General features: G+C 46.0%; 1 protein-coding gene across 2 annotated transcripts in view; it reads right to left on the bottom strand.

Moving 5' to 3' along the window:
• Positions 1 to 24469: 24469 nt before the first annotated feature.
• Positions 24470 to 25978, bottom strand: part of RNASET2 (ribonuclease T2) — an 81132-nt gene continuing 79623 nt past the window's right edge. For both annotated transcript variants that reach the window (XM_089668587.1, XM_089668588.1), the window contains exon 10: positions 24470 to 25617. In XM_089668587.1, coding sequence (XP_089524713.1) covers positions 25426 to 25617 — 192 coding nt within the window. In that variant the 3' untranslated portion in view covers positions 24470 to 25425. The remainder of the gene's footprint in view (positions 25618 to 25978) is intronic.

The raw sequence follows: 25978 nt of genomic DNA, 5'->3' as shown, positions 1-25978 counted from the left end.
TGTTTCTAGCTTTACCAATGAACATGCGTACATGGGAACTATTCTTATAGTAGGCCTCATGTACGCTGGGCATTTGTTCAGCTCTTCTGAATTCCTTTTCCCCTTGGACACATAGGCTAACATGGAGGGGCATATAGAGGCAGAAAGAAAAAATGTTGAACACCCTTAAAAGCAGCATTTTTGATGCCCAGTGGAGGAGGCCTTAATTATAGAGTGAACTATTTTTTTCATTCATTTGTATTGTATGAAGCTACTTTTAAAACCACAGTCTAAAGGAACAAACCAAATTTGACATTCCAATGAGGGTGACATATGAATGTGCCTTTTTGCTTTTTTTAGAAAGCCATACTTAATGTAACAAATGGCAAAATATTATTATATTCATTATGTCTTACTGTGTTGTATTGCACAATTTATAGGTCTTACTGTTATTGCAAAAAGTTATGTGCATATTTATGACTGTTTCATAACACCCAAATAAAATGTTCTATTGAAATAAAAACCTTGAGTTAGCTTGATATTTTAATTTTTTTTTGCAATAAATGCTACTTAGCATCATAATAAAAATAATATGTTGGCTAAATTATTGCATTTTTAACATAACACTTGTTTCTCCTATTTTTTCCTCTGTTGTTGTATATAAAGCTGGCCATAGATGGAGTCAAATTTGGCTGGTTCAGGAGGGACCGGATGAATTTTCATCCATCTATGGCTGTTTCGGCTCAAAAGGAGTTGATCTAAAGATTACCAGCCTTTTTCATCCTTTGGGTTTTTTTTGGGTTGCCTTGGCAAAATACCTAAAAATTGGCCAAAAATTGGATACAAGCCAGCGGGTGGAACAAGCCTGCCTTTTAGTTACACAAAGCGGCAAATTTTCGTTGTGCACCATTTCAACCTTCCACTCACCGACATCCTACCATCCAATGACATCATCAGTTATTGGGCACCTGCACAGCATCCTTGTTTGCCCCTTCCCCATCATCACAGGGGTCACATTAGCTGAGTGAGGGAAACCGAGGAAGAAGAGAAACATTGGAATGCTAATCAGTACCTGTGTGGAATGGTATATAATAATAAATCATCTCTATCGCGGGGTTTCCTATGTGTGTGGATGTTGCTGTATTGGGTAAAACTATTAGTTTACCTTTTTACATTTCAGAAGGGGTGTCTCAAGATTATGCATAATTTTAAAGGGTGCCTTGACCGAAACAAGGTTGAGAAACACTGACCTAATGGATACAATTGCAGCAAAAATCTTTCACATTTGCTGTAGAGACCTTGAGACAGTGTACTTAGGTACTGTTAGGATGTTGGACCACATACTGTACTTTAGCATGTGTGCTTCTCCTTGTAACCAGCACACCTTAGGCCTCTGCAGAGAACCTACCCTAGTCGCTTTTAAATGGAGCGCTTTTAAGGACCCAGGTCCACTTGCCAGGGTGCATTTTACAGCTTCCTGCCCATGTTCACTTATCACAAAGAATGATAGCACAGAGTTTCATCCTAGCATCAGTTATTCTGCATCACACAGCAACAACCATTTTTCATTCTCCTGACTATTTAGTATAGCTCTAATTGCTCAAGTCCCAGCTTCTCTGCTGGACGGATTGTCCCTAGTGATAGGAGAATCTTCCCAGGTCCAACTCATCAAGGGTTCAGCAAATTTTGTTTGAGATCCAGAAAACCAGAACTTAGATTCCGTTCACAGTTCACACCAATGTGTTTTTAAGTCGTTTTTGCAGAAACGCACTACAGTCCATTTAACATGGTTTCCTAAGGAACATGTTCACATCTATGCTTTTTTGAGCAGCTGCGTTTTTGGAAAGGGTCAGGGACTTTTTTAAAAGCGAAAAGTAGCATTTTTGCAATAGAGTAAAATGGAGAAGCTGCTGAAATGCATGGTAGTGCATGTTTGCCGCATTTTGTATTATATTCTGTCCAGCAACAAAAAAAAATTCCACTTTAACAAAAAAAAGCTGAACAAAATGCAGACGCGGTAAAAACACGTGTAGAAAAATGCAAAACGCACTGGAGAATGTATCAAATGCAAAATGCATATATGTGAACGGAGCCTTAGAGGCGAGTCCCATGGAAGTCTAAAAGGAAGTTGAGAGAAGGAGAGGGGAAGGACAAATCTTGCTGTTAAATTAAGTACACGTCACAGACAGTGACAGTATACGCTGGCAGTGCATATTTAATTTTGGATTAGATACAGCAACAACACATTACTATGAATTTTTTCAATTTGAATAAAAATAGCTTTATGCGAGTAGATTTATCAGCGACACGTGCTTTTTCATGAAGTGGTAATAGGCCTGTTTTTCCTACCAGATAGAAATTGCCAGTAGTACACAGAGGCTGTCCTTGTTCTCTCTGATGGAAAATCGCCTTACTGCTCGCCAATGTGTATCAAGTTCTCATTAATAATTTAGAGACTGCAGATGATATATCTGTGTAAATTTAGACAGCGGCAGGGCATATTTAATGAGGGAGATCAGGTTGGAAAAAAAAAGGAGTACAGGCAGAGGCTATACTACAACAATTAGGGGACCGTAAAAGATAAAGAAGTGAAAAATTGTCCAGCAGCAAGACAATTGTATGTCCAAACTTTCCAAAGACAAAGAGCAGAGCCTGGGAAGTTAGTAAAAGAATTAAAGGATAAGTTCACCTTTAGTAACATGGTACACCCATATTCTGTAGAGGGTGTAACATGTTATACCCATATAGAGGGTGTAACATGTAATATACTACTAAGGGGGGTACATGCGCGGCCGGGAACGCTGATGGCCGCATCCTCCTGAGCTCCGCTCATCTCCCGGTCCTAGAGACTCACCCACGGCGCATCGCTGCTCCACAGGCGTCCGTGGGTGAGTCATATTAGTGGGGCACCCAGCTCTCCAGACCCTAATCTCATCATGGGGAAGATTGGGCGCTGGAAGCCTCCTTCCCCACCGCCGCATGAGCCGCGGCCGTCACCGCGGCCGTCACCGCTGCAGCGGGTCCTTCATAGGCCGCAATCTCCGGCCCCAATTCCGGCCGCAATCCCATGGCCGAGCTCCGGCGGACCCCCAGTGGTGGCCGGAGGTACTGCAGCAGCTGCCTCTGAAAAGCAGCCAAGCTCTGGCGAACCCCCAGTGGCGGCCGAAGGTACTGCAGCAGCTGTCTCTGCAAAGCAGCCGAGCTCTGGTGGACCCCCAGTGGCGGCCGAAGGTACAGTAGTAGGGGCAATAGTGCATTCTCCATTGAGCCCTTCACCACCTGCTTCTGCCAATCTTCATGTTTCATCTACTCTTACGATATCGGCATTGGAGGAAAAGCTGCAGGTATTTTTACGAATATTATCGCCACTATATCCGCTGAAGTGAGCAAGTTGGCTTTGAATCTTCGGGGAGAAATAGTGCAGATTGGGGAACGTGCGGATCAATTGGAGAATAAATTTGATGAATTGGTGCAGTACGTCCATGTCTTAGAAGAAGATAATGCGTATCTGAAGCACACCATGTCCCAAATTCAGCTCCAACAAGAGGATTTGGAAAACAGGGAACGCCGGCAAAATATCAGCATTTGCGGTATGTCTGAATCTATTGCCAATTCCCAATTTCGTCGACATCTCTTGTCCTTCTTCACTGCAACCGCCCCCTTGGTTCCAGAAGCGGATTGGCGCATGGACAGGGCCCACCAATCATTAGGTCCCAGACCTGCTGATGGTACCAAACCACGTGATGTCATCGTCCGCTTTCATTTTTTTGAAAGCAAGGAAGCCTTGTTAGCCTCTGTACGCCACATCCCATCCCTGAAATTTAAAGGGGACAGGCTTCAGCTCTTCTGTGATCTCTCTCCGATTACCCTGGCTAAACGGCGAGCGCTGAAGCCACTCACCACTCATCTCCAGCACCACTGTGTCCCCTATCGATGGGGTTTTCCCTTCAGGTTGGTCGTCTCCAAAGATAATTCCCAAGTTACTCTACATGATCTTTTTGAGGCGGACTCCTTCCTGAAGCAATTGGGACTACCTCCTCTGCCAGAAGACAATTCCTCATTACCACCTTCTCCATCTCGTCCTTCCACTACCCCCAACAAGATTTGGACACCAGTTCGTAGGGTCTGGAAGCGTCCTTCACGTACTCCACAACGTCCTCGCCCTTCTCGTTCCAGCGACGTGCCTGCTTGATGCTTCTCTGCGATGTTCTTCTGTGGGCACTTCGGGGTTGTATTCTTACTCCCCCACATCCCCCCCTTTCCCTCCCCTCCCTCCCCTCCTTTCCTTCCCCTCTCCCTCCCCCCCTTCCTTTTTTTCCTGTGCTGGGTCCCCCATATGTCATACTTTTCTGGCCGGATTTGCTGACTGATATGTTCCGGTTGTCCTGTTGCCCCCGATCCCGTCCAGACAATCGTGACGGCTTTACGACTTCTGTCATATAATGTCAAAGGCCTTAACTCTGTTCAGAAGCGGTGGATGGCTTTGAAGGAATTCTGATCCTCAGGAGCAGATATTATTTTTGTCCAGGAGGCTCATTTTAAGTCAGCAGGCTCCTTTCGTTTTGCCTCAAGGTTTTTTTCTCAATCCTATTCGGCCTTTGACCCATCTGGTAAGGCTGGAGTGGCTATACTGATACGGACACATTGCTCCCTTCGGGTCGCCTCCTCCAAGGTCGATCATCATGGTCGCTTCATTCTCCTAGAATGAATGCTTGGTGACACTCCCCTTATTTTGCTGAATCTCTATGCTCCGAATTCAGGTCAATTACAATTCCTTACACAAACTCTTGCCAAATTGGGCTCCTTTTCCGCTCCACACGATTATAGGGGGTGACTTTAACTAGCTGCCGACCGCAGATAGCCGAATGACGGCTGCACTGCGGCCGGCCAGTTCTGAGTGGACGTCATATGACGTCCTCCCAGAACGCGCTCCAGGGGGCACGCACCCGGCGATCTCCATGATCGCTGTGTCCTACGGACACAGCTGATCACGTGATGTGGTAAAAGGCCAATCACAGCGGCCTTTTACCACGTGATCAGCGGTGTCCAATGACACGCTGATCAGAGGGAAATGCAAGTGCCGGTTCTCGGCTGCACTTTCCTCACGCTGTCAGATCGTGAGGAAAGTACTGCCGAGAACCGGCAGTTGTCAGAGCGGGGATCGGCACCGATCATCAGGGTACTGATGATCAGTGCCCTGATGATCGGTGCCCAGCAGTGCCACCCGCAAGATCCGCCCACCTGTGCCCAGCAGTGCGCCCACTAGCTCCGCCCACCCGTGCCCAGCAGATCACCCACCTGTGCCCAGCAGTGCACCCACCTGTGCCACTCTGCAGTGCCACCTACCTGTGCCCAGCAGTGCCACCCACCTGTGCCCACCCACCGGTGCCCACCAGTGCCACCCACCTGTGCCCACCCACCAGTGCTGCCCACCAGTGCAGCCCAGCAGTGCTGCCAGTCAGTGCCACCAGTCAGTGCCCAGGGGTTGTGCCAGTCAGTGCCGCCAGTCAGTGCCCAGCAGTGATGCCAGTCAGTGCCGTCTATCAGTACCCATAATCAGTGTCACCTATCAGTGCCGCCTATCAGTGCTGCATATTAGTGCCGCCTATCCGTGACACCTCATTAGTGCTGTCTATCAGTGCCGCCTATCCGTGCCACCTCATTAGTACTGCCTATCAGTGCCCTTTAGTGCTGCCTATCAGTGCCCATCAGTGCCGCCTATCAGTGCCCATCAGTGCTGCCTCATCAACGCACATCAGTGAAGGAGAAAAAATACCTGTTTGAAAAATTTTATAAAAGAAACAAAGAAACTTTTTTTTTTTTTCAAATTTTTTGCAATTTTTTATTTATAGCGCAAAAAGTAAAGTGCCCAGTGGCGATTAAATACCACCAAAAGAAAGCTCTATTTGTGAGGAAAAAATGATAAAAATTTCATATGGGTACAATGTTGCATGACCGCGCAATTGTCAAAGTGCGGCAGCGCTGAAAGCTGAAAATTGGCCTGGTAAATAAGGGGGTATACCGTATTTTTCGCTCCATAAGACGCACTTTTTTCCCCAAAAAAAAGGGGGGGAAATGTCAGTGCGTCTTATGGAGCGAATATAAAGCGGCCGGTCCGGTATTTCTGCCGCCACCATGTCAGAATACCGGGCCGGCCGCTCAGCTGTTCTCTCCTGCAGGGCCTTACCTGTTCCTCGCTCCAGCTCTGCACAGTCTTCCCGTGCTGGCTTCTGTGACAGCCGGGTGCCCACTGCGCATGTGCTGCGCTTTGTGAAGGATCCGGTGTCTTCTGGGACACATGACAGGTCCCAGAAGGCGCCGGGCCATTCACAAAGCGCAGCGCTTCTCGCACATGCGCAGTGGGCACCCGGCTGTCACAGAAGCCGGCCCGGGAGGAAGAGCGAAGGACAACTCCGCGGAAGTGGGAGCGGGTACCTGTCAAATTCAGGTACCCGCTCCCCCTCCCTCCCCAAAGGTCAGCAGTCTCTGGTCATTCCCTGCACTGTCTGCAGCCTCTGGTCATTCCCTGCACTGCCTGCAGCCTCTGGTCATTCCCTGCACTGCCTGCAGCCTCTGGTCATTCCCTGCACTGCCTGCAGCCTCTGGTCATTCCCTGCACTGTCTGCAGCCTCTGGTCATTCCCTGCACTGTCTGCAGCCTCTGGTCATTCCCTGCACTGTCTGCAGCCTCTGGTCATTCCCTGCACTGTCTGCAGCCTCTGGTCATTCCCTGCACTGTCTGCAGCCTCTGGTCATTCCCTGCACTGTCTGCAGTCTCTGGTCATCCCTGCACTGTCTGCAGTCTCTGGTCATTCCCTGCACTGTCTGCAGTCTCTGGTCATCTCCTGTACTGTGTCCGCAGTCTCTGGTCATCTCCTGTACTGTGTCCGCAGTCTCTGGTCATCTCCTGTACTGTGTCCGCAGTCTCTGGTCATCTCCTGTACTGTGTCCGCAGTCTCTGGTCATCTCCTGTACTGTGTCCGCAGTCTCTGGTCATCTCCTGTACTGTGTCCGCAGTCTCTGGTCATCTCCTGTACTGTCCGCAGTCTCTGGTCATCTCCTGTACTGTGTCCGCAGTCTCTGATCATCCCCTGTACTGTGTCCGCAGTCTCTGGTCATCTCCTGTACTGTGTCCGCAGTCTCTGGTCACCTCCTGTACTGTCCGCAGTCTCTGGTCACCTCCTGTACTGTCCGCAGTCTCTGATCATCTCCTGTGCTGTCCGCAGTCTCTGATCATCCCCTGTACTGTGTCCGCAGTCTCTGGTCATCTCCTGTACTGTGTCCGCAGTCTCTGGTCATCCCCTGTACTGTGTCCGCAGTCTCTGGTCATCCCCTGTACTGTGTCCGCAGTCTCTGGTCATCTCCTGTACTGTGTCCGCAGTCTCTGGTCATCTCCTGTACTGTGTCCGCAGTCTCTGGTCATCTCCTGTACTGTGTCCGCAGTCTCTGGTCATCTCCTGTACTGTGTCCGCAGTCTCTGGTCATCTCCTGTACTGTGTCCGCAGTCTCTGGTCATCTCCTGTATTGTGTCCGCAATCTCTGGTCATCTCCTGTACTGTGTCTGCAGTCCATTGGTTCAGAATATTTTTTTTTCTTGTTTTTCGCCTCTAAAACCTAGGTGCGTCTTATGGTCAGGTGCGTCTTATGGAGCGAAAAATACGGTAAGTGCCTGGTAGGCAAGTGGTTAATTTAATCCTTTCACCACACAAGGATAGGAAGGTCCTCTTCGAGTCCACTCCTTCGAAGTGGCAATGCTCCCTGAAATCCTTTCGCAAATTGATCAGGGAGCATCGCCTCTTTGATGCCTGGTGGATTCGACATCCTACCCACAAACAGTTCACCTTCTATTCCACACCTCAAAGCTGCTACTCCTGCTTAGATCATTTCTTCATTTCAGCTCCTTTTCTTCCGCTTCTAGTTTCCTCTGACATCAACCCTATTACATGGTCTGACCACGCCTCCCTGACCTTAAATTTGTTATTCCCCAATGTTATGCCAAAATCAGGCCATTGGCGTCTCAATGAGTCCTTTTTAACCACGGAACATCTCCATGCTGAGCTCTCACAGGGACTTGATATGTACTTTCAACACAATGTAGGCTCTGTACCATCTACCTTGACCGTATGGGAAGCCCACAAGGCGGTATTTCGAGGCCTTTGTATCTCCATGGGTTCTCGCCTGAAGAAATCCGCAGAGCATGCCAGGATTACCCTAGTTCACCAGTTAACCCTAGCTGAATGTAGACTTCTCGCAAAGCCGTCAATTTCTAGGCTGTATAAAGTGACCTTCCTACGTGACCAAATCAAAACCCTTGATGCTTGTGAGTCCACAAAATATCTCCTCTGGGTCAGGCAGAAATTTTACGAACTCTCTAACAAACCCCACCGTATGCTTGTCAATAGACTTAAAGCACAGTCCCGTTCTACATTTCCAGACCATCTTGTCCAGCCGAATGGGAGCCCTACTTACGATCCTCGTGTGATGGTTTCCCTTTTTGGCTCATATTATGAGTCCCTTTACAACTGTTTGACCTCAGACTTCCACCCTCCTCTTACAGAAACCTCTTTTGATAAGCTTTTCAATCCCCTATTACCAAAGCTATCGTCTTCTGACATTGCGGCCCTCAACGCTGACATTACATCTGAAGAACTATTTGATACAGTCAAACATCTCCCCTCACGCAAAGCCCCGGGACCAGACGGACTTCCCTACTCATATTACAAGACCTTCATTGGTATCCTAGCTCCCCATCTTTCTCTTTATCACGATTTTTTCAGAGGTATTGTTCCCCAAGCCGACTTTTCCCATGCATATATCTCTGTGATTCCCAAACCTGACAAGGACCATTCCATCTTAGATAATTACCGTCCTATTGCTCTATTGAACTCTGATTACAAGATTTTTACTAAGATTCTCGCCAATCTAGGCTCATCTCCAAGCTCATACACAGAGACCAGGTTGGCTTTTGTCAGGGATCGCGGCTCCGTAACCCTGGATCGCGGCGCCGTCCCCCGCGCATGCGCATTGGCAGCAGATCACGCCGGGACACAGGCACTAGGTCCCGGCGAGCCGCGGCTGACAGGACGCCGCGCATGCGCAGTAGGAGCCGTGGGCGCGCCTCAGGCGTCCAATGACAGCCGGGGGCGCGTCCTAGCCAGCCAATGACAGTGCAGGGCGCACTATTTAAAGATGCCCTGCACTGTCACATATTGCCGCAAGGTCTTTCTGTGATTTTGAGTTCCTGCACCCGTCTAGTGACCCTGATTGACCCTGACTACGCTGCCTGCCCCTGTGATTGACCCGGATTGTCCTGACTATTCTGCCTGCTCCTGAGATTGACCCGGATTGCCCTGACCATTCTGCCTGCTCCTGTGTTTGACCCGGATTGCCCTGACCATTCTACGGACTGACTTACCCTGCTGACCCTGCGTGTGACCCGACTACTCTTTGCCCACCGATTCTGTACCCCGCTTACCCTCACGGGTCCACGATCCGTTACTACCCTGCTGGGGCCGCCATTTCCTTCACATCTGGCTCTCCCGGTACCTGTCCCCGGAGGTCTCCTCAGCCACTGGTGGGCCTGCTCGGAGGTCGTGACCTGGCCCGAGACTGTTTCAAGTCCATCCCCACCATCAGGGGCCCTGGTGAAAGCACAGCCCGGGCTTAGACCCCACGCTCTGAGTAGGTCTGTCAGTTGGCAGCCTGAGGCACCACCTGGCGGATCATAACAGTACCTTGCGGCCATGACAGAGCCAGGAAGTGGACCGGCGTCCCTAGAGGATATTTGCCAGCACCTGGCAACCTTGACCCAGGCTTTCCAGAATTTCCACAGTCGCTGCGCCCGACTGGAGGACCGCATGGAGTCAATAGCTCCCCTGACTCCCCCTGCTCAGAGTCCTCCATCTGCAGAACCTCCCGCTAACCCGGTATCCGGAGCGGTTGCCACACCCCTAGCTCCTGAACCCCGCGTTCCTCTGCCGAAACGATTTCGTGGTGACCGGAGCCGCTTCCGAGCCTTCCGGAACGCTTGCACCCTGTACTTCGACTTACAGCCCCGCACGTTCACCACCGAGACCATCAAGGTGGGGTTTATAGTCTCCCTCCTTCAGGATGAGCCCCAGGATTGGGCTCACGGTCTGATGGAGAAGCACGACCCCCATCTTGACTCCGTGACCGAGTTCTTTCAGGCCATGGCCGTCTTGTATGACGACCCTCAGCGGGCTGCTTCCGCAGAGGCTACCCTATACTCTCTGCGGCAGGGCCGCCGGACAGCCGAGGAATACGCGTCCGATTTTAGGCGTTGCATGGGAGACACCAGATGGAACGATGCGGCCTTATGTCACCAGTTCCGCATCGGGCTGTCTGAGTCTCTCAAAGACGAGCTAGCACGAGTAGGCCTACCTGACTCCCTGGAAAAACTGATTGAGTTGGCCATTCAAATTGACCGTAGACTAAGGGAACGTCGGCTGGAAAGGAGCAGTCAGGGTCAAAGGGTGGCATGGATTCCATCGAGAGACACAGCTCCAGCCCCAGGGAACCATCCGCGAAGCACGGAAACAGGGGACAACTCGGAACCCATGCAACTGGGACTGGCCCGTTCCCACTTATCGGTCGAGGAACGTCAGAGGAGACGATCACAGAACCTATGTCTGTACTGCGGGGAAGCTGGTCACCAGGTGCGCTCCTGTCCTGCAAAAATGAGTAAGTCCACTCCCGTTTCTTTTACTTTACCTGCAGGAAGGGATGATCAGTCAAGTTACCTGGCCATTCCTGTGTCTTTACAGCTCCCCGGAGGAACATTGTCGGTGACCGCAATCGTTGACTCAGGAGCCTGTAGTTGTTTTATCGATCTGACTTTTGCCCACCGGCAAAAAATCCCTCTCCAGACCAAAGAAAGGGGGTTCAACATCTTCTTGGCAAATGGGTCCAGTATAAAGTCGGGGGTGGTGGACCAGGAGACACCACCCATTTTCAACACAATGGCAGACCATCACCAGGAGTTCCTCCGTCTGGATGCCATCGCGTCCCCCCTTTTTCCAGTCATTCTGGGGCTCCCTTGGCTGAGGGCCCATAACCCCCAGATTGACTGGGAAAAGGGAACAATTCAATTTCGGTCACCTTATTGTTTGAGTCACTGCCACGTCACAGGATCCGTGGTTCCTCGGTTCCTCCTGTGCCTGGATGGAGACACCAATCTATCCCAGGTTATTCCTCCGGCCTAGCATGACTTCTTAGACGTTTTCAGTAAGCGGGGTGCTGACATTCTTCCTCCGCACCGTTCCTACGATTGCCCCATAGATCTCCTACCCGGATCTGAAATCTCATTCGGCCGTTTCTTTCCCTTGTCTGAAACGGAATCGGGTGTGCTGAGGGAATATATTGACGAAAACCTTCGGAAGGGATTTATTCGTCCATCCACATCCCCAGCCAGGGCCGGGTTGTTCTTCGTAGAGAAGAAGGACAAATCGTTACGGCCCTGCATAGACTACCGTGATCTGAACAAAATATCGGTAAAGAATCGTTATCCCTTACCCCTAGTCCCCGAGCTCCTCCAGAGACTGAGATCGGCAACGATTTTTACTAAATTAGACCTGCGGGGGGCCTATAACCTTGTTCGTATCAGGGAGGGGGATGAGTGGAAGACGGCGTTCCGTACGAGATTCGGTCACTATGAATATTTGGTGATGCCGTTTGGGCTCTGTAATGCACCGGCGACCTTTCAGCACTTTATCAACGATGTTTTTCGTGATTTTCTCGATATTTTCGTGGTGGTTTATTTGGATGACATCCTAATTTTTTCCCCCTCACTGGAGGTTCATCATGGTCACGTGTTACGGGTATTAGAACGGTTGCGTCAACACGGGCTATACGCCAAGGCAGAAAAGTGCTGTTTTGAACAGCGTGAAATCCCGTTCTTGGGTCTGGTTCTCTCTCCCGCGGGGGTCGCGATGGATCCCCAGAAAGTCACGGCAATCTTAGATTGGCCAATACCCGCCGACAAAAAGGGGGTACAGCGTTTCATCGGCTTTTCTAACTTTTACAGAAAGTTTATTAAGAACTTCTCCGGTCTGGTCTCCCCGATCACGCAACTGACGAAACAAGGGGTCCGCTTTAAGTGGACTCCCGAAGCTCAGATGGCATTCGAGAAGCTCAAGAAACTGTTCACCTCTGCTCCCATTCTCTGCCATCCGGATTCTTCTCTCCCATATGTTTTGGAAGTGGACGCCTCCGAAAACGCGGTAGGAGCGGTTCTGTCCCAAAGGAATGGTACCAAGGAACTACTGCACCCTGTGGCGTTCTTCTCCAGGAAGTTGACACCGGCGGAACGTAACTATGACATTGGAGATCGGGAGCTCCTGGCCATTAAAGCCGCTCTAGAAGAATGGAGGTATTTACTGGAAGGAGCCACACACCCAATCCTAATATTCACAGATCACAAAAACCTTGAATATTTAAGAACGGCTAAACGACTGAGACCGCGCCAAGCGAGATGGGCTCTTTTCTTTTCTCGATTCACATTCCATATAACGTACCGACCCGGTACGAAGAATACAAAACCAGACGCTCTGTCCCGCATGTTTGAGGACCCTGATGACGCCGTGGTACCAGACACCATCCTACCTTCTGGAAGCTTCCTCGCTCTACAAACGGAACTTCGCTCCCGACTTCTCGATGCTTCTGCAGGACTACCAGTTCCGTCTGGGTCACCCCTCCAGAGCCACGGTGGGCTGTTTTGGAAGGAAGACCGGATCTTGGTCCCAGAAGAAGTGCGAACCTTGGTCCTAGGGCACTGCCACGACCATCCAATGGCGGGTCACTTCGGGGTTGCGAAAACTCTGGAATTACTACGGCGCTCGTTCTGGTGGCCGGACATGATCAAGGATTGTGAGCGTTACATCCGGACCTGTCCCACCTGTCAAAGGAACAAGCCCTCCAGGAGCAGGGCATGGGGATTGTTACGTCCATTACCCATACCCAAGCGGGCCTGGCAAATGATAGCCATGGATTTCGTGGTCGAACTCCCACCATCCCAAGGCTACACAGCAATAATGGTGATCGTCGACCGCTTCTCAAAGATGGCACATTTCGTGCCCCTGGAGAAGACCCCATCGGCACCGGAAACGGCACGGATCTTCATCAAGGAAGTGGTGAGGCTTCATGGGGTTCCCGAAGATATTGTGTCAGATCGGGGGGTCCAATTCACCTCCAGGTTCTGGAACGCCTTATGTAAAGCGCTGGGAATCAAGCTGTCGCTTTCATCCGCCTACCATCCACAGACCAACGGCCAAACCGAGAGGACCAACCAAACGCTGGAACAGTACTTACGATGCTACACATCCTACCTTCAGGATGACTGGCTGACGTTGTTGCCTTCCGCAGAATTCTCATACAACAACTCGAGTCACTCAACTACGGGTCAATCCCCGTTCTTTTCCAATTACGGGTATCACCCCACATTCCTCCCTGATCTAATGCCTGAAAATCCGGTACCGGCGCCTCAAGACATCTTGAACTTCTTTTCCGTCAACAACAAGACGATTCAGGAAGCCATCGCTAAAGCCCAAGAGGACAGTAAAAGGGCATTCGACAGAAAGAGAAGAGGAGAATTACTACTTCAACCAGGGGATCGGGTTTGGCTAGCAACAACCAACTTGAAGATGCTGTGCCCTTCAAGGAAGCTGGGACCCAAGTACATTGGCCCATTTCCGGTAAAACGAGTAGTCAACGAGGTGGCCTACGAACTCGAGCTTCCGCGGACCTTCAAGATACATCCTGTGTTCCATGTGTCTCTCCTGAAGCCATCCAGACCGGATCCCTTCCCAGACCGTGAATCCGGACCTCCCGAGGCAGTCACCATAGGTGACCAGGAGGAATATGAAGTGGAGACTATCCTCAGTTGCCGTAAGAGGGGGGGCCAGACACAGTTCCTGATAAAATGGAAGGGTTATGGCCCTGAGGAGAACTCATGGGAACCCGCCCAGAACATCCACGCGCCCAGGCTCATCCGGGAATTTTTTCGTAGTCACCCGCGGTGGAGAGATCAGTGGGGCTCCCGGAGGGTGCCCATTGGGGGGGGGCAATGTCAGGGATCGCGGCTCCGTAACCCTGGATCGCGGCGCCGTCCCCCGCGCATGCGCATTGGCGGCAGATCACGCCGGGACACAGGCACTAGGTCCCGGCGAGCCGCGGCTGACAGGATGCCGCGCATGCGCAGTAGGAGCCGCGGGCGCACCTCAGGCGTCCAATGACAGCCGGGGGCGCGTCCTAGCCGGCCAATGACAGTGCAGGGCGCACTATTTAAAGATGCCCTGCACTGTCACATATTGCCGCAAGGTCTTGCTGTGATTTTGAGTTCCTGCACCTGTCTAGTGACCCTGATTGACCCTGACTACGCTGCCTGCCCCTGTGATTGACCCGGATTGTCCTGACTATTCTGCCTGCTCCTGAGATTGACCCGGATTGCCCTGACCATTCTGCCTGCTCCTGTGTTTGACCCGGATTGCCCTGACCATTCTACGGACTGACTTACCCTGCTGACCCTGCGTGTGACCCGACTACTCTTTGCCCACCGATTCTGTACCCCGCTTACCCTCACGGGTCCACGATCCATTACTACCCTGCTGGGGCCGCCATTCCCTTCACATCTGGCTCTCCCGGTACCTGTCCCCGGAGGTCTCCTCAGCCACTGGTGGGCCTGCTCGGAGGTCGTGACCTGGCCCGGGACTGTTTCAAGTCCATCCCCACCATCAGGGGCCCTGGTGAAAGCACAGCCCGGGCTTAGACCCCACGCTCTGAGTAGGTCTGTCAGTTGGCAGCCTGAGGCACCACCTGGCGGATCATAACAGCTTTGTTCCTGCCAGACATGCGACGGATAATACCAGAAGATCTATTATCTGGTTGACTTGGTTAACCGGTCCTCCATTCCCACTATTTTATTGAGCTTAGATGCCCAAAAAGCTTTTGACCGCCTCAGCTGGCCTTATATGTTTATGGTCTTGGAGACGTTTGGCTTCCGTGGCCCTTTCGTGGCAGCTTTAAAAGCTCTTTACTCTCACCCTTCCTCACAGGTCAGACTAGCCTCCTTTCTCTCACCTCCTTTCCAGATGTCGAATGGTACACAGCAGGGATGCCCACTCTCTCCCGTATTGTTTATCCTCTGTTTGGAACCCTTGGCTATTGCAATCCAGGCCCATCCTGACATAAAAGGGGTAATGTCTCATGGCCGTGAATACAAACTATCCCTATTTGCGGATTATATTCTCCTTACTCTCTCGAACCCCCAAATCTCCCTCCTAGCATTACATAAACTTTAACGACAATTCGGGACTCTTTCGAGTTACAAGGTTAACACATCCAAGACTGAAGCGCTCCCACTCCACATACCACCAGTTGTCCTCTCATCCCTCCAAGACTCTTTTCCATATCGATGGTGCACCCATTCTTTAAAATATTTGGGTACTAGTCTAACCTCTTCCTACAGTTCTATTTATGATGCCAATTTCCCCCCACTATTTATAGCTATTTCCCGTTCCTTAAAGTTTTGGGATACCCTACCCTTATCATTCTTGGGATGTATCAACGTCATAAAGATGACTGTACTACCCAAACTTTTATATTTATTTGCGACTCTACCCGTTACTGTTCCCATGTCCAAACTACACTCCCTCCAGAAATCCCTTCTACATTTCATCTGGCATAATAAGCGGCATAGAATTGCACGCAGTGTGCTACTGTCCCTGCACTCTAGAGGAGGCCTAGATGCACCGGATATCGTGACCTACTATTATGCTACTCACCTCCGTTTCATTCCGTCATGGTCGACCCAGTTTCCTCCCAATCTGTGGACTGAGATTGAGTCCTTACAATTGACTCCGATTCATCCTTGCTCTATCCTCTGGTTATCCTCGGTGGTGGACCTTGCCCCTTTCCGTCGTCTCTTCCTCGGCTCCATGCAATTTTCCATGAGTATTTGGCGGAAATGTAGGACCAGGTTTGCACTGACCTCAGACTGCTCTCCACTGACTAATATCCTCTTTAACCCCAATCTTCCAGATAGTTTGGCCGTGTCCCGGATGCTCCCTTGGGTCAAGGCCAGGCTCTTCCAATTGCGCCACTTAGTACATCGTTACTCGGAAGTTGCAACCATTCTCATACCTCCAGAAAAAAGATCTGTCCTCCCAACATTTTTATATATACCTTCAGCTACACCATTTTTTCTCCACCAAGTTGACTTTGACTCTCGGGAAACCCTCTCCCTTTGAGCGTCTATGTATACAGGTCCCACATCAAAGGGGTATAATTTCCAATATATACAAACTCTTAATGGACGCTACCCCCCTCTCTAACGACACTCATCATTACATGCGCACGTGGTCCCAGTTTTTGCAATGTGACATCGATCTAAGACAGTGGAAGAAAATTTGGGAAAACGCATCTAAATCTTCTGTCTGTGTGGTTTATAAAGAAAATACATACAAAATTCTGATGTTGTGGTACAAAACCCCTGAGGTTATTCATGCTTTTAACCCGAGTACTTCTTCTGCCTGCTGGCGTTGTGGGAAAGACTTTGGCTCCCTCTTCCACATTTTTTGGACTTGTGGATCCATTGTCCCTTTTTCGGAAGAGGTTTTGTCTTTTTTACAATTGTTATTGCGTACCTCTCTACTCTTTGAGCCCCTATACTTTTTATTGGGCTTGCTGTTCCCAGGCCTTCCCAAGGTGTCCAGGAAACTTTCCACACACATTTTGACTGCGGCCAGAAGAAGCATTCCTATGTGTTGGTTATCCGCTATACCGCCTTCGATGTCAACTCTGTTTAAAATTATTGCTGATGTACGACAGATGGAATACCTGACTGCTATACATTCCGGCTCGACAGCTGTGTTCAAGGCAGTGTGGCACCCATGGGATAATTCCTCCCCTTCCCACCTTTCTCCAACTGTGCTGTTCTGATAGCCTCCCCACGGTAGCTATGTGACATTATTATGTTTGTAACCATGCAGATTTTACCATCGATGTGCTCCTTCTTTCTATTTTGTTCTCTTTCAACGTGTTCATATATATATATATATATATATATATATATATAATGTGAAAATCAATAAAAATTGTTAATACAAAAGTAATGTATTACTAAAGCAGCAGCCCTGCATCCCCCGATCCCGCATTGTGACAGCTGGCGGGGGATCCTTCCTCCGCACCCGCTGACACAATTTAAAAGCCGCACATTTGTGCAGAGCTCAGAGTTCTGTGAATTAATGAACTACAAGTGCTATCTGTAACCACAGATGGCTTGTAGTTCTCAATAAACTGTTAGGGCACTGGCGATCACCCTCTTAGTTTATCGATTCTTCCTGCTCATCAGTAACTGCCTGCCTGTACGGGAGGTATGGGCAGACAGATCTACTGTGTCTGCAGGAGCCTGACATTGCACCCACAATCTACTGATCTTTTAAGTAAAATATATATATATATATATATATATATATATATATATATATATATATATATATACATATACATATACATACAGTGGGGATCGAAAGTTTGGGCACCCCAGCTAAAAAGTTGTATTAATGTGCATAAAGAAGCCAAGGAAAGATGGAAAAATCTCCAAAAGGCATCAAATTACAGATTAGACATTCTTAAAATATGTCAACAAAAGTTAGATTTTATTTCCATCATTTACACTTTCAAAATAACAGAAAACAAAAAAATGGTGTCTGCAAAAGTTTGGGCACCCTGCAGAATTTATTGCATGCACTGCCCCCTTTGCAAAGCTGAGACTTGCCAGTGTCATTGATTGTTCTCAATCATCGTCTGGGAAGACCAGGGGATGTCAATCTCAAAGGTTTTAAATGCCCAGACTCATCTGACCTTGCCCCAATAATCAGCACCATGGGTTCTTCTAAGTAGTTGTCTAGAAAACTGAAACTGAAAATAGCTGACGCTCACAAAGCTGGAGAAGGCTATAAGAAGATAGCAAAGCATTTTCAGATGTCAATATCCTCTGTTCGGAATGTAATTAAGAAATGGCAGTCATCAGGAACAGTGGAAGTTAAAGCAAGATCTGGAAGACCAAGAAAAATATCAGACAGAACAGCTCGCAGGATTGTGAGAAAAACAAATTCAAAACCCACGTTTGAATGCACGATCCCTCCAGAAAGATCTGGCAGACACTGGAGTTGTGGTACACTATTCCACTATAAAGAGATACTTGTACAAATATGGTCTTCATGGAAGAGTCATCAGAAGAAAACCTCTTCTACGTCCTCACCACAAAAATCATCGTTTGAACTTTGCAAATGAACATATAGACAAGCCTGATGCATTTTGGAAACAAGTTCTGTGGACTGATGAGGTTAAAATTGAACTTTTTGGCCGGAATGAGCAAAGGTACGTTTGGAGAAGAAGGGGCACAGAATTTAATGAAAAGAACCTCTGTCCAACTGTTAAGCATGGGGTTGGATCAATCATGCTTTGGGGTTGTGTTGCAGCCAGTGGCACAGGGAACATCTCACGAGTAGAAGGAAAAATGGATTCAATAAAATTTCAGCAAATTTTGGATGGTAACTTGATGCCATCTGTGAAAAAGCTGAAGTTAAAGAGAGGATGGCTTCTACAAATGGATAATGATCCTAAACACACCTTGAAATCCACAGGGGATTACATCAAGAGGCGTAAACTGAAGGTTTTGCCATGGCCTTCACAATCTCCTGACCTCAACATAATTGAAAATCTATGGATAGACCTTAAAAGAGCAGTGCGTGACAGACAGCCCAGAAATCTCAAAGAACTGGAAGACTTTTGTATGAAAGAATGGGCAAAGATACCTCAAACAAGAATTGAAAGACTCTTGGCTGGCTACAAAAAGCGTTTACAAGCTGTGATACTTGCCAAAGGGGGCAGTACAAGATATTAACTCTGCAGGGTGCCCAAACGTTTGCAGACGCCATTTTTTTGTTTTCTGTCATTTTGAAAGTGTAAATGATGGAAATAAAATCTAACTTTTGTTGACATATTATAAGAATGTCTAATCTGTAATTTGATGCCTTTTGGAGATTTTTCCATCTTTCCTTGGCTTCTTTAAGCACAAATACAATAATACAAATTTTTAGCTGGGGTGCCCAAACTTTCGATCCCCACTGTATATATTTACTGTGCTTTTAAATTTTAAAAAGTGTTTGGGTGGGAAAACAAGTAGCATGTGACCTGGGAGAAAATTCCAGAAGGTCAATTGGCTAGTGGAAAGTTGTAGAACAGTGAGAGGCTCATTATATAAAGGAGCTCTGTGGGTGGGAGATTGGCAGCTGGTCAGTGTCAATAACGAGCTCCCTCCCTTTTTTGTCGCAAGGCACATTATGTGGTATTGTCACCCTTTACATTTAAAGGGGGGACTGTTGTTATATTTATTCAGTTTGAGCTTGAGGCCTTAATGACTGAGCTATTTGATTGGTATTGGATAAGAGAAGTATAAACTTGTTTATTAATTATTTATAGCATTTGTTATTATTTATTTAAACCAATAAAGTGCCCTGGCCAAAATTTTTCCATTAAAGATTGTGTGTGTATATTTATTTAGATAGTTACATAGTTAGTCTGGCTGAAAAAAGACAAAAGTCCATCCAGTTCAACCATTTGATAGTTATATATTTGGTATTCGAGAAAGGGAGAAAAGGTGCGGCCTGCATTCCCATGCATTAGTGTAAAGTTGGTCAAGAGCTGTAAAGTTCTAAGCAGGGATAATAGGTTAAAATATACTAGAGACCAATAGTACAGGCAGGTGTTTTATTACAAGAATTAAGACAACACATATAATATGATACTGTAAAATTGGCCAGTAGGACAATTTTAATAGGAAAGGCTAGACCCAAATGTATTAGAGACACAGAGCACAGGTTGGGCTTTTTACAATTTATATACTGCAGAGGATACAGTAGTGTAAAATTGGAACATTTGCCAGTAGCGGGACAGGTTTAATCAGGGATAATAGGCCTAACTGGTATATGCTTAACTTTGATTTTATATATGGGGATAGGGGAGTGTGGTGAAAGTGAAAAATATTATGTGAGGCAATTTAAAGGCCAACTGTTCCTGCACTTAGTTTTTTCAATAATGCAGTGGTGCGGAGAACAAAAGGCAGCTCCAAGAACAGATGGTCAGCAACAAGTGAATGTTCCATTTCATGCATCCCAAACTTAAAAATATTCCTATCATAACATAATATTAAAAAAAAACCCCACAACAGATTTGAAAAATTTTGCACTTCTGCAAAAATCTCACTTTTTATAGGAAAATCGTTTGCCATGGATGGGGCAGCAAGTGTAAAGTGACTGCTGACCTCAAATCAACCACAAAAATAAAATGAAAGAAACCATGTCTCTTATGTCAGCTAAAATGGCTTTCCAAGGAGCATTGCCTGATTGCAGGCTCTTTTCTTTTTAAATATTTAAATAGTTTTAAATTCTTCTACCTGGTTCCTGCGTCTCAGGCATCCTTTCCTTGCCAATAATATCTCTCCTATTGTCATTTGAAACAATTGCACTCTTGCAGTCATTGCTTTAATCCTAATATATACACAGATATATATACAGTACATACATAATGGGGTGTATGAGGTTTGAGGTGAAGGTTCGCCACTACCATGAGTCTATGGAGAGTTCTACCTTTTCAAGGTTTGCCATCTCAGCAAATTAAGGACCGTTCTATACTATAGCTAGAGACCTGCATTTTGCTGCTCTATGAAAATGCAGGTCTCTGTGCCGTATTCATACCAAAATGCTGGTTTTATATGCAGTATAGAGCTGTGCATATATATGTAACATGTCTAAATTTCTCTGCACAGCAAACGCACATAAACGAACTGCAGCCCTGAAAAAGGAAAAGGAATTTATGACACATCATACAGGGGAAAAAAAAATAAAAAAATCAGGAAAAAAACCACATGGCAACTGATGTCAAAGTGTAAAAAAGTGGTGTGAACACATATCTATGCACTTTAAATCTGTGCATTTATTCTATGTGTTTTTATGCACATATAGTGTGAATAAGCCCGCAAGTGCTTGTTCACACTATGCAGACCAGATTCTTTGTAACCATAATTTGCTGGAGCCACGATTTGGATTGATGTAGAAGTGTGGAACTCGCTCCCCCAGGAAGTGGTACTAGTCAAGAGTGGAGACAACTTCAAAAAATGTTTAGATGTTTATTGGAATTGTTAGATAATAAAAATCACACACACCTGTGTCTTTTTCAACCTTATAAACTATGTAAACTGGCTTAGAAGGGTCAGTAAGGGACTTTTGGATAAGCCAGTCCCCTCCCTATAAAAGGGGGAGGACGCAGCAGCCATAATGATAACATGCTGTAATAGAGAAAGCCTAGGAAGTGCTGATGACAAAGTGCAAAGGAAGAGATTAGTGTAGGGCTTACAGGCACAGGCAGGTCTGCTAACATAGATGTAAGGCTGACCATACAATATGCAATCTAAGTGTACAATCCCTTTTAGATCTATAACAAATCAGGTATAGCAAAGACTTGCATGGATTGATACTAATGACATGGATTCATAAAATAGAAAGGAGGTCATAAAGAGATTGTAGCATGTATAGCCAGCGTAAACCTGTACTGAATATCCTGTAGGTAGAAAAATGCTCTGGATCTTAGACAATTTTAAGAGGGGTGGTAAGGGAATTGATTTTTACCTTTTGTTCATCCTTTGTGACATCTTGATGTATATGTAAACCCTCACCTTGTAAATTAATCCATATAGTTTAAAATATAAATGAGGTTAAACATTTATGTATACATATAAAACCATTATAAATACCTTTTTCCCTTTTTTTATACGTGATCATATATCCCCTGTTCTCAGCTGCATAGAGAGGTGAGGGTGCATAAACAGCAGTACACTGATCTTCCTAGTGAATTGCTGTGCATGGGGATGTGTCAGGACAAGTCTGATTATTGGAGGAGAGCAGGCTGAGTTCCCAGCACATCTAGAGAACTGACTACGCAGTGATCTTATGCCTACTGTGCTCAGTTTCTAAGAAAGCAGAGGGACTGGCAGAAACACTTGGGATTTTACACAAAGGAAGCAATACAAAGAAAACAAGACACTTTTTCATACAAGTACATGGTACAGTAGGCACATAATCGGGAATATGAAATGTTGGCTTTACATATTCTTTAATGCTGCTGATGCTCTACAAATTCTTTAGAATATTTCACTATTCACATGAACTACTAGCTGTTGCTGGTTGCAATAGCTATTTCAATGAAATTTGAAGATTCCTCTTATTAAAAGGCTTGCAACCCCCACTCCCCAAGTCAAACCACCTTCAAAAAGGTGATGTGAAAATGTGGTTGCTAAAGAAAAAAAAAACCTTGACCCAGGCTTCAAACACTTATGGGAGACACTCCTGAGAAAGCTAGGCACTTGAAATCCTGCAAGAATTTAGGGATGTATTCCCATGGGATTTTGAGCGCCCAGCTATCCCAATAGGTAGTGGTGAGGTATGGTGATGTCATCTGTGCCTCTGGGAGGATGCACATGAAGATGCTGCATTAGAAACCCACAAAGACTATCACTGCTGACCCCATGCACTACACACAGGAGCCCCTGTTGCTGGAAAAAAAAACACAACTAAAAAAAGCAAACATTCGCTTTTTGTGCAGAATACAACAATGATAACCTTTTGTGAGTTTCAAGGAGAGTGGATATATGTTTATCCAGCATTACCTGTCTGTATCCTACATATTAACTCCTTATAACTTCACAACTCCAAATGTACAGAAGATTAAGCTTTTTAATACAAATCACAAAACTACATACAGTGAGGAACAGAAGTATTTGAACACCCTGCGATTTTGCAAGTTCTCCCACTTAGAAATCATGGAGGGGTCTGAAATTCACATTGTAGGTCCATTCCCACTCTGAGAGACAGAATAAAAAAAAATTCAGGAAATCACATTGTATGATTTTTAAAGAATTTATTTGTCTTGCACTGCTGAACATAAGTATTTGAACACCTGAAAAAGTCAGTGTTAATATTTGGTACAGAAGCCTTTGTTTGCAATTACAGAGGTCAAACGTTTCCTGTAGTTCTTGACCAGGTTTGCACACACTGCAACAGGGATTTTGGCCCACTCCTCTACACAGATCTCCTCTGTCAGGTTTCGGGGCTGTCACTGAGCAACATGGAGTTTCAGCTCCCTCCAAAGATTTATATTGGATTTAGGTCTGGAGACTGGCTAGGCCACGCCAGAACCTTGATATGCTTCTTACGGAGCCATTCCTTGGTTATCATGGCTGTGTGCTTTGGGATGTTGGAAGACCCAGCCACGACCCATCTTCAATGCTCTGACTGAGGGAAGGAGGTTGTTGCTCAAAATCTCACAATAAATGGCCCCATTCATCCTCTCCTTAATACAGTGCAGTCGTCCTGTCCCCTTCGCAGAAAAGCACCCCCAAAGCATGATGTTACCACCCCCATGCTTCACAGTAGGGATGGTGTTCTTGGGATGCAACTCATCCTTCTTTTTCCTCCAAACACGACGAGTGAAGTTTAGACCAAAAAGTTCTACTTTGGTCTCATATGACCACATGACTTTCTCTAATGCCTCCTCTGGATCATCCAGATGGTCATCGGCAAACTTCAGACGAGCCTGGACATGTGATGACTTCAGCAGGGGAACCTTCCGTGGAATGCATGATTTGAAACCATGACGGCGTAGTGTTCTACCGACAGTGACCTTTGAAACTGTGGTCCCAGCTCTCTTCATGTCATTGACCAGCTCCTCCCTTGTAGTTCTGGGCTGATTCCTCACCTTTCTTATCATCAGTGATACCCCAGGAGGTGAGATCTTGCATGGAGCCCCAGTCCGAGGGAGACTGACAGTCGCCTTTAACCTCTTCCATTTTCTAACAATTGCTCCAACAGTTGATCTATTTTCACCAAGCTGCTTGGCAATTGCCCCGTATCCCTTTCCAGCCTTGTGGAGGTCTACAATTTTGTCTCTGGAGTCTTTTGACAGCTCTTTGGTCTTGCCCATGGTAGTAGTTGGCGTCTGACTGACTGTGGGGTGGACAGGTGTCTTTAAAGAGCTCAGACAGGTGCTACTAAGTTACATTAATGAGTGGAGTAGAGGTGGACTTTTTAAAGGCACAGTAACAGGTCTTTAAGAGCCAGAATTCTTGCTGTTTCTTAGGTGTTCAAATACTTATGTTCAGCAGTGCAAGACAAATAAAATTCTTTAAAAATCATACAATGTGATTTCCTGAATTTTTAATTCTGTCTCTCAGAGTATGAATGGACCTACAATGTGAATTTCAGACCCCTCCATGATTTCTAAGCGGGAGAACTTGCAAAATCGTAGGGTGTTCAAATACTTTTGTTCCTCACTGTATATCCATTTTCTTGACATTCATAAAAATGTACATGCCTACACTAGTGATGTACAGACTCTACCAGTCCAAAGAAATGTAAAAGTTAAAATGTTTAAATATGTTTATTGTTCTAAAATGTAGAACAAAAATAACAGAAAAGTAATCAAACAAGGTTGACATGGTATTTAAGAACACTGCAGAGCAAAGATCAGAGATTTCTATAATAATATATTATGGTAGGCTGACTAACATAGCATAAAATGTAAAAAAATAAGGACAGCAACAGTACAAATATCTAACACCTTCATTAATATAACCCAATATGATCCATCAGACATAATTACTTCCTATTAAAAATTTTAAAACAATGACAGCAACAGTGCTAATATTGAGCACCTTCATTAGTAAAACCCAACAAGATCTGTTAGACATGATTACTTCCCATGAACAATGTAAGAACTATAACAACAGCAGTAACAGTGCAAATAGCAAACACCTTCTTTGGTAAAATCTAACACGATCCATCAGACATGAATAATTCCATGAAAAATTTATTGGATTTTCATTTTAAAACCAAAATGTCAATACCTTTACTTGGAACTATGACTTAGGGCTCATGCACAGAGTTTAAAAAAAAAGCCTTTACAGGCATTGAGCAGTTTTTTTTTAAGCCTGTAAAAATACCTCTGTATAAGTCTATTTATCCATGCACACAGGCATTTACAGGCATATTACAAGAGGAGCATTTACAGACTGAAAAAAATTCCAACAAAGGTGCATTCAGAAGAGGAGATGAAAAGTAGAAAAACACAGAATTCCAATGGCCAAAATAAGTGATTAATTTATGGCCAATAGATTGCATTAACGCTCAAATGCTAAACGCATCTAAACGCATGTGCAATACACTGCTTTTAGGATGTGTAAGTTCTGAAGCTCAGAGGGCCTTAAACAGACACCCCATGTAAATGAGGCCTTATCCATGTCAAAAATTACAGACTGCACTTTCCTGAGATTAATAAAGATATTTTCAATTTGATCCTTCCATATGTACAACTATGTTTATTGTACAGGTGGGTAATATATGTCTATCAACTTATCACAAACATGTAACTCCACATAGGATGCTCCCAACTTCCTGCTTGTCTGTTTAGTTAGTAAAAGCTCATCTTTTGGCTCCACTGTACAGTTTCGCAGATCAAAATCTTTTGTAAAGCATATTTCAATCTGTCCCAGAGTCTGAGCATCTTCACCCTGAGAAAGACAGAGAGACATCATTGAAATGATTGTATTTAACCACATATTGTATGGAGTATTCACTCCCTTGAAAATGTTCACGTTTTATGGTCATAGAACATCAAAAGGAGATTTGTTTTGTCTTTTGTCTTTTGACATTGATCATCAAAAAATAGCTTCTTTTAAGTCAAAGTTAAAACATATTTCTGAAAAGGTATTCAAATTAATGGAAAAAACATGAATGAACACCTTTTAATGTAGCACGTCTAAATTATCTTAATATCAATAAATGTTGAGCGGAGTATAAATAGTAAATCGCTCAATGAATCGTGAAATAAATTAACATACGTTATCTCCAAGTTGACTACCATATATTCAT

This window comes from Staurois parvus, unplaced genomic scaffold (genome assembly GCF_062004578.1).
Source record: "Staurois parvus isolate SC_StPar_1 unplaced genomic scaffold, SC_StPar_1.0 ptg000059l, whole genome shotgun sequence".
Lineage (NCBI taxonomy): Eukaryota > Metazoa > Chordata > Amphibia > Anura > Ranidae > Staurois > Staurois parvus.
Note: the sequence above shows the minus strand (reverse complement) of the source record. Positions and strands in the feature narration are given on the sequence as shown.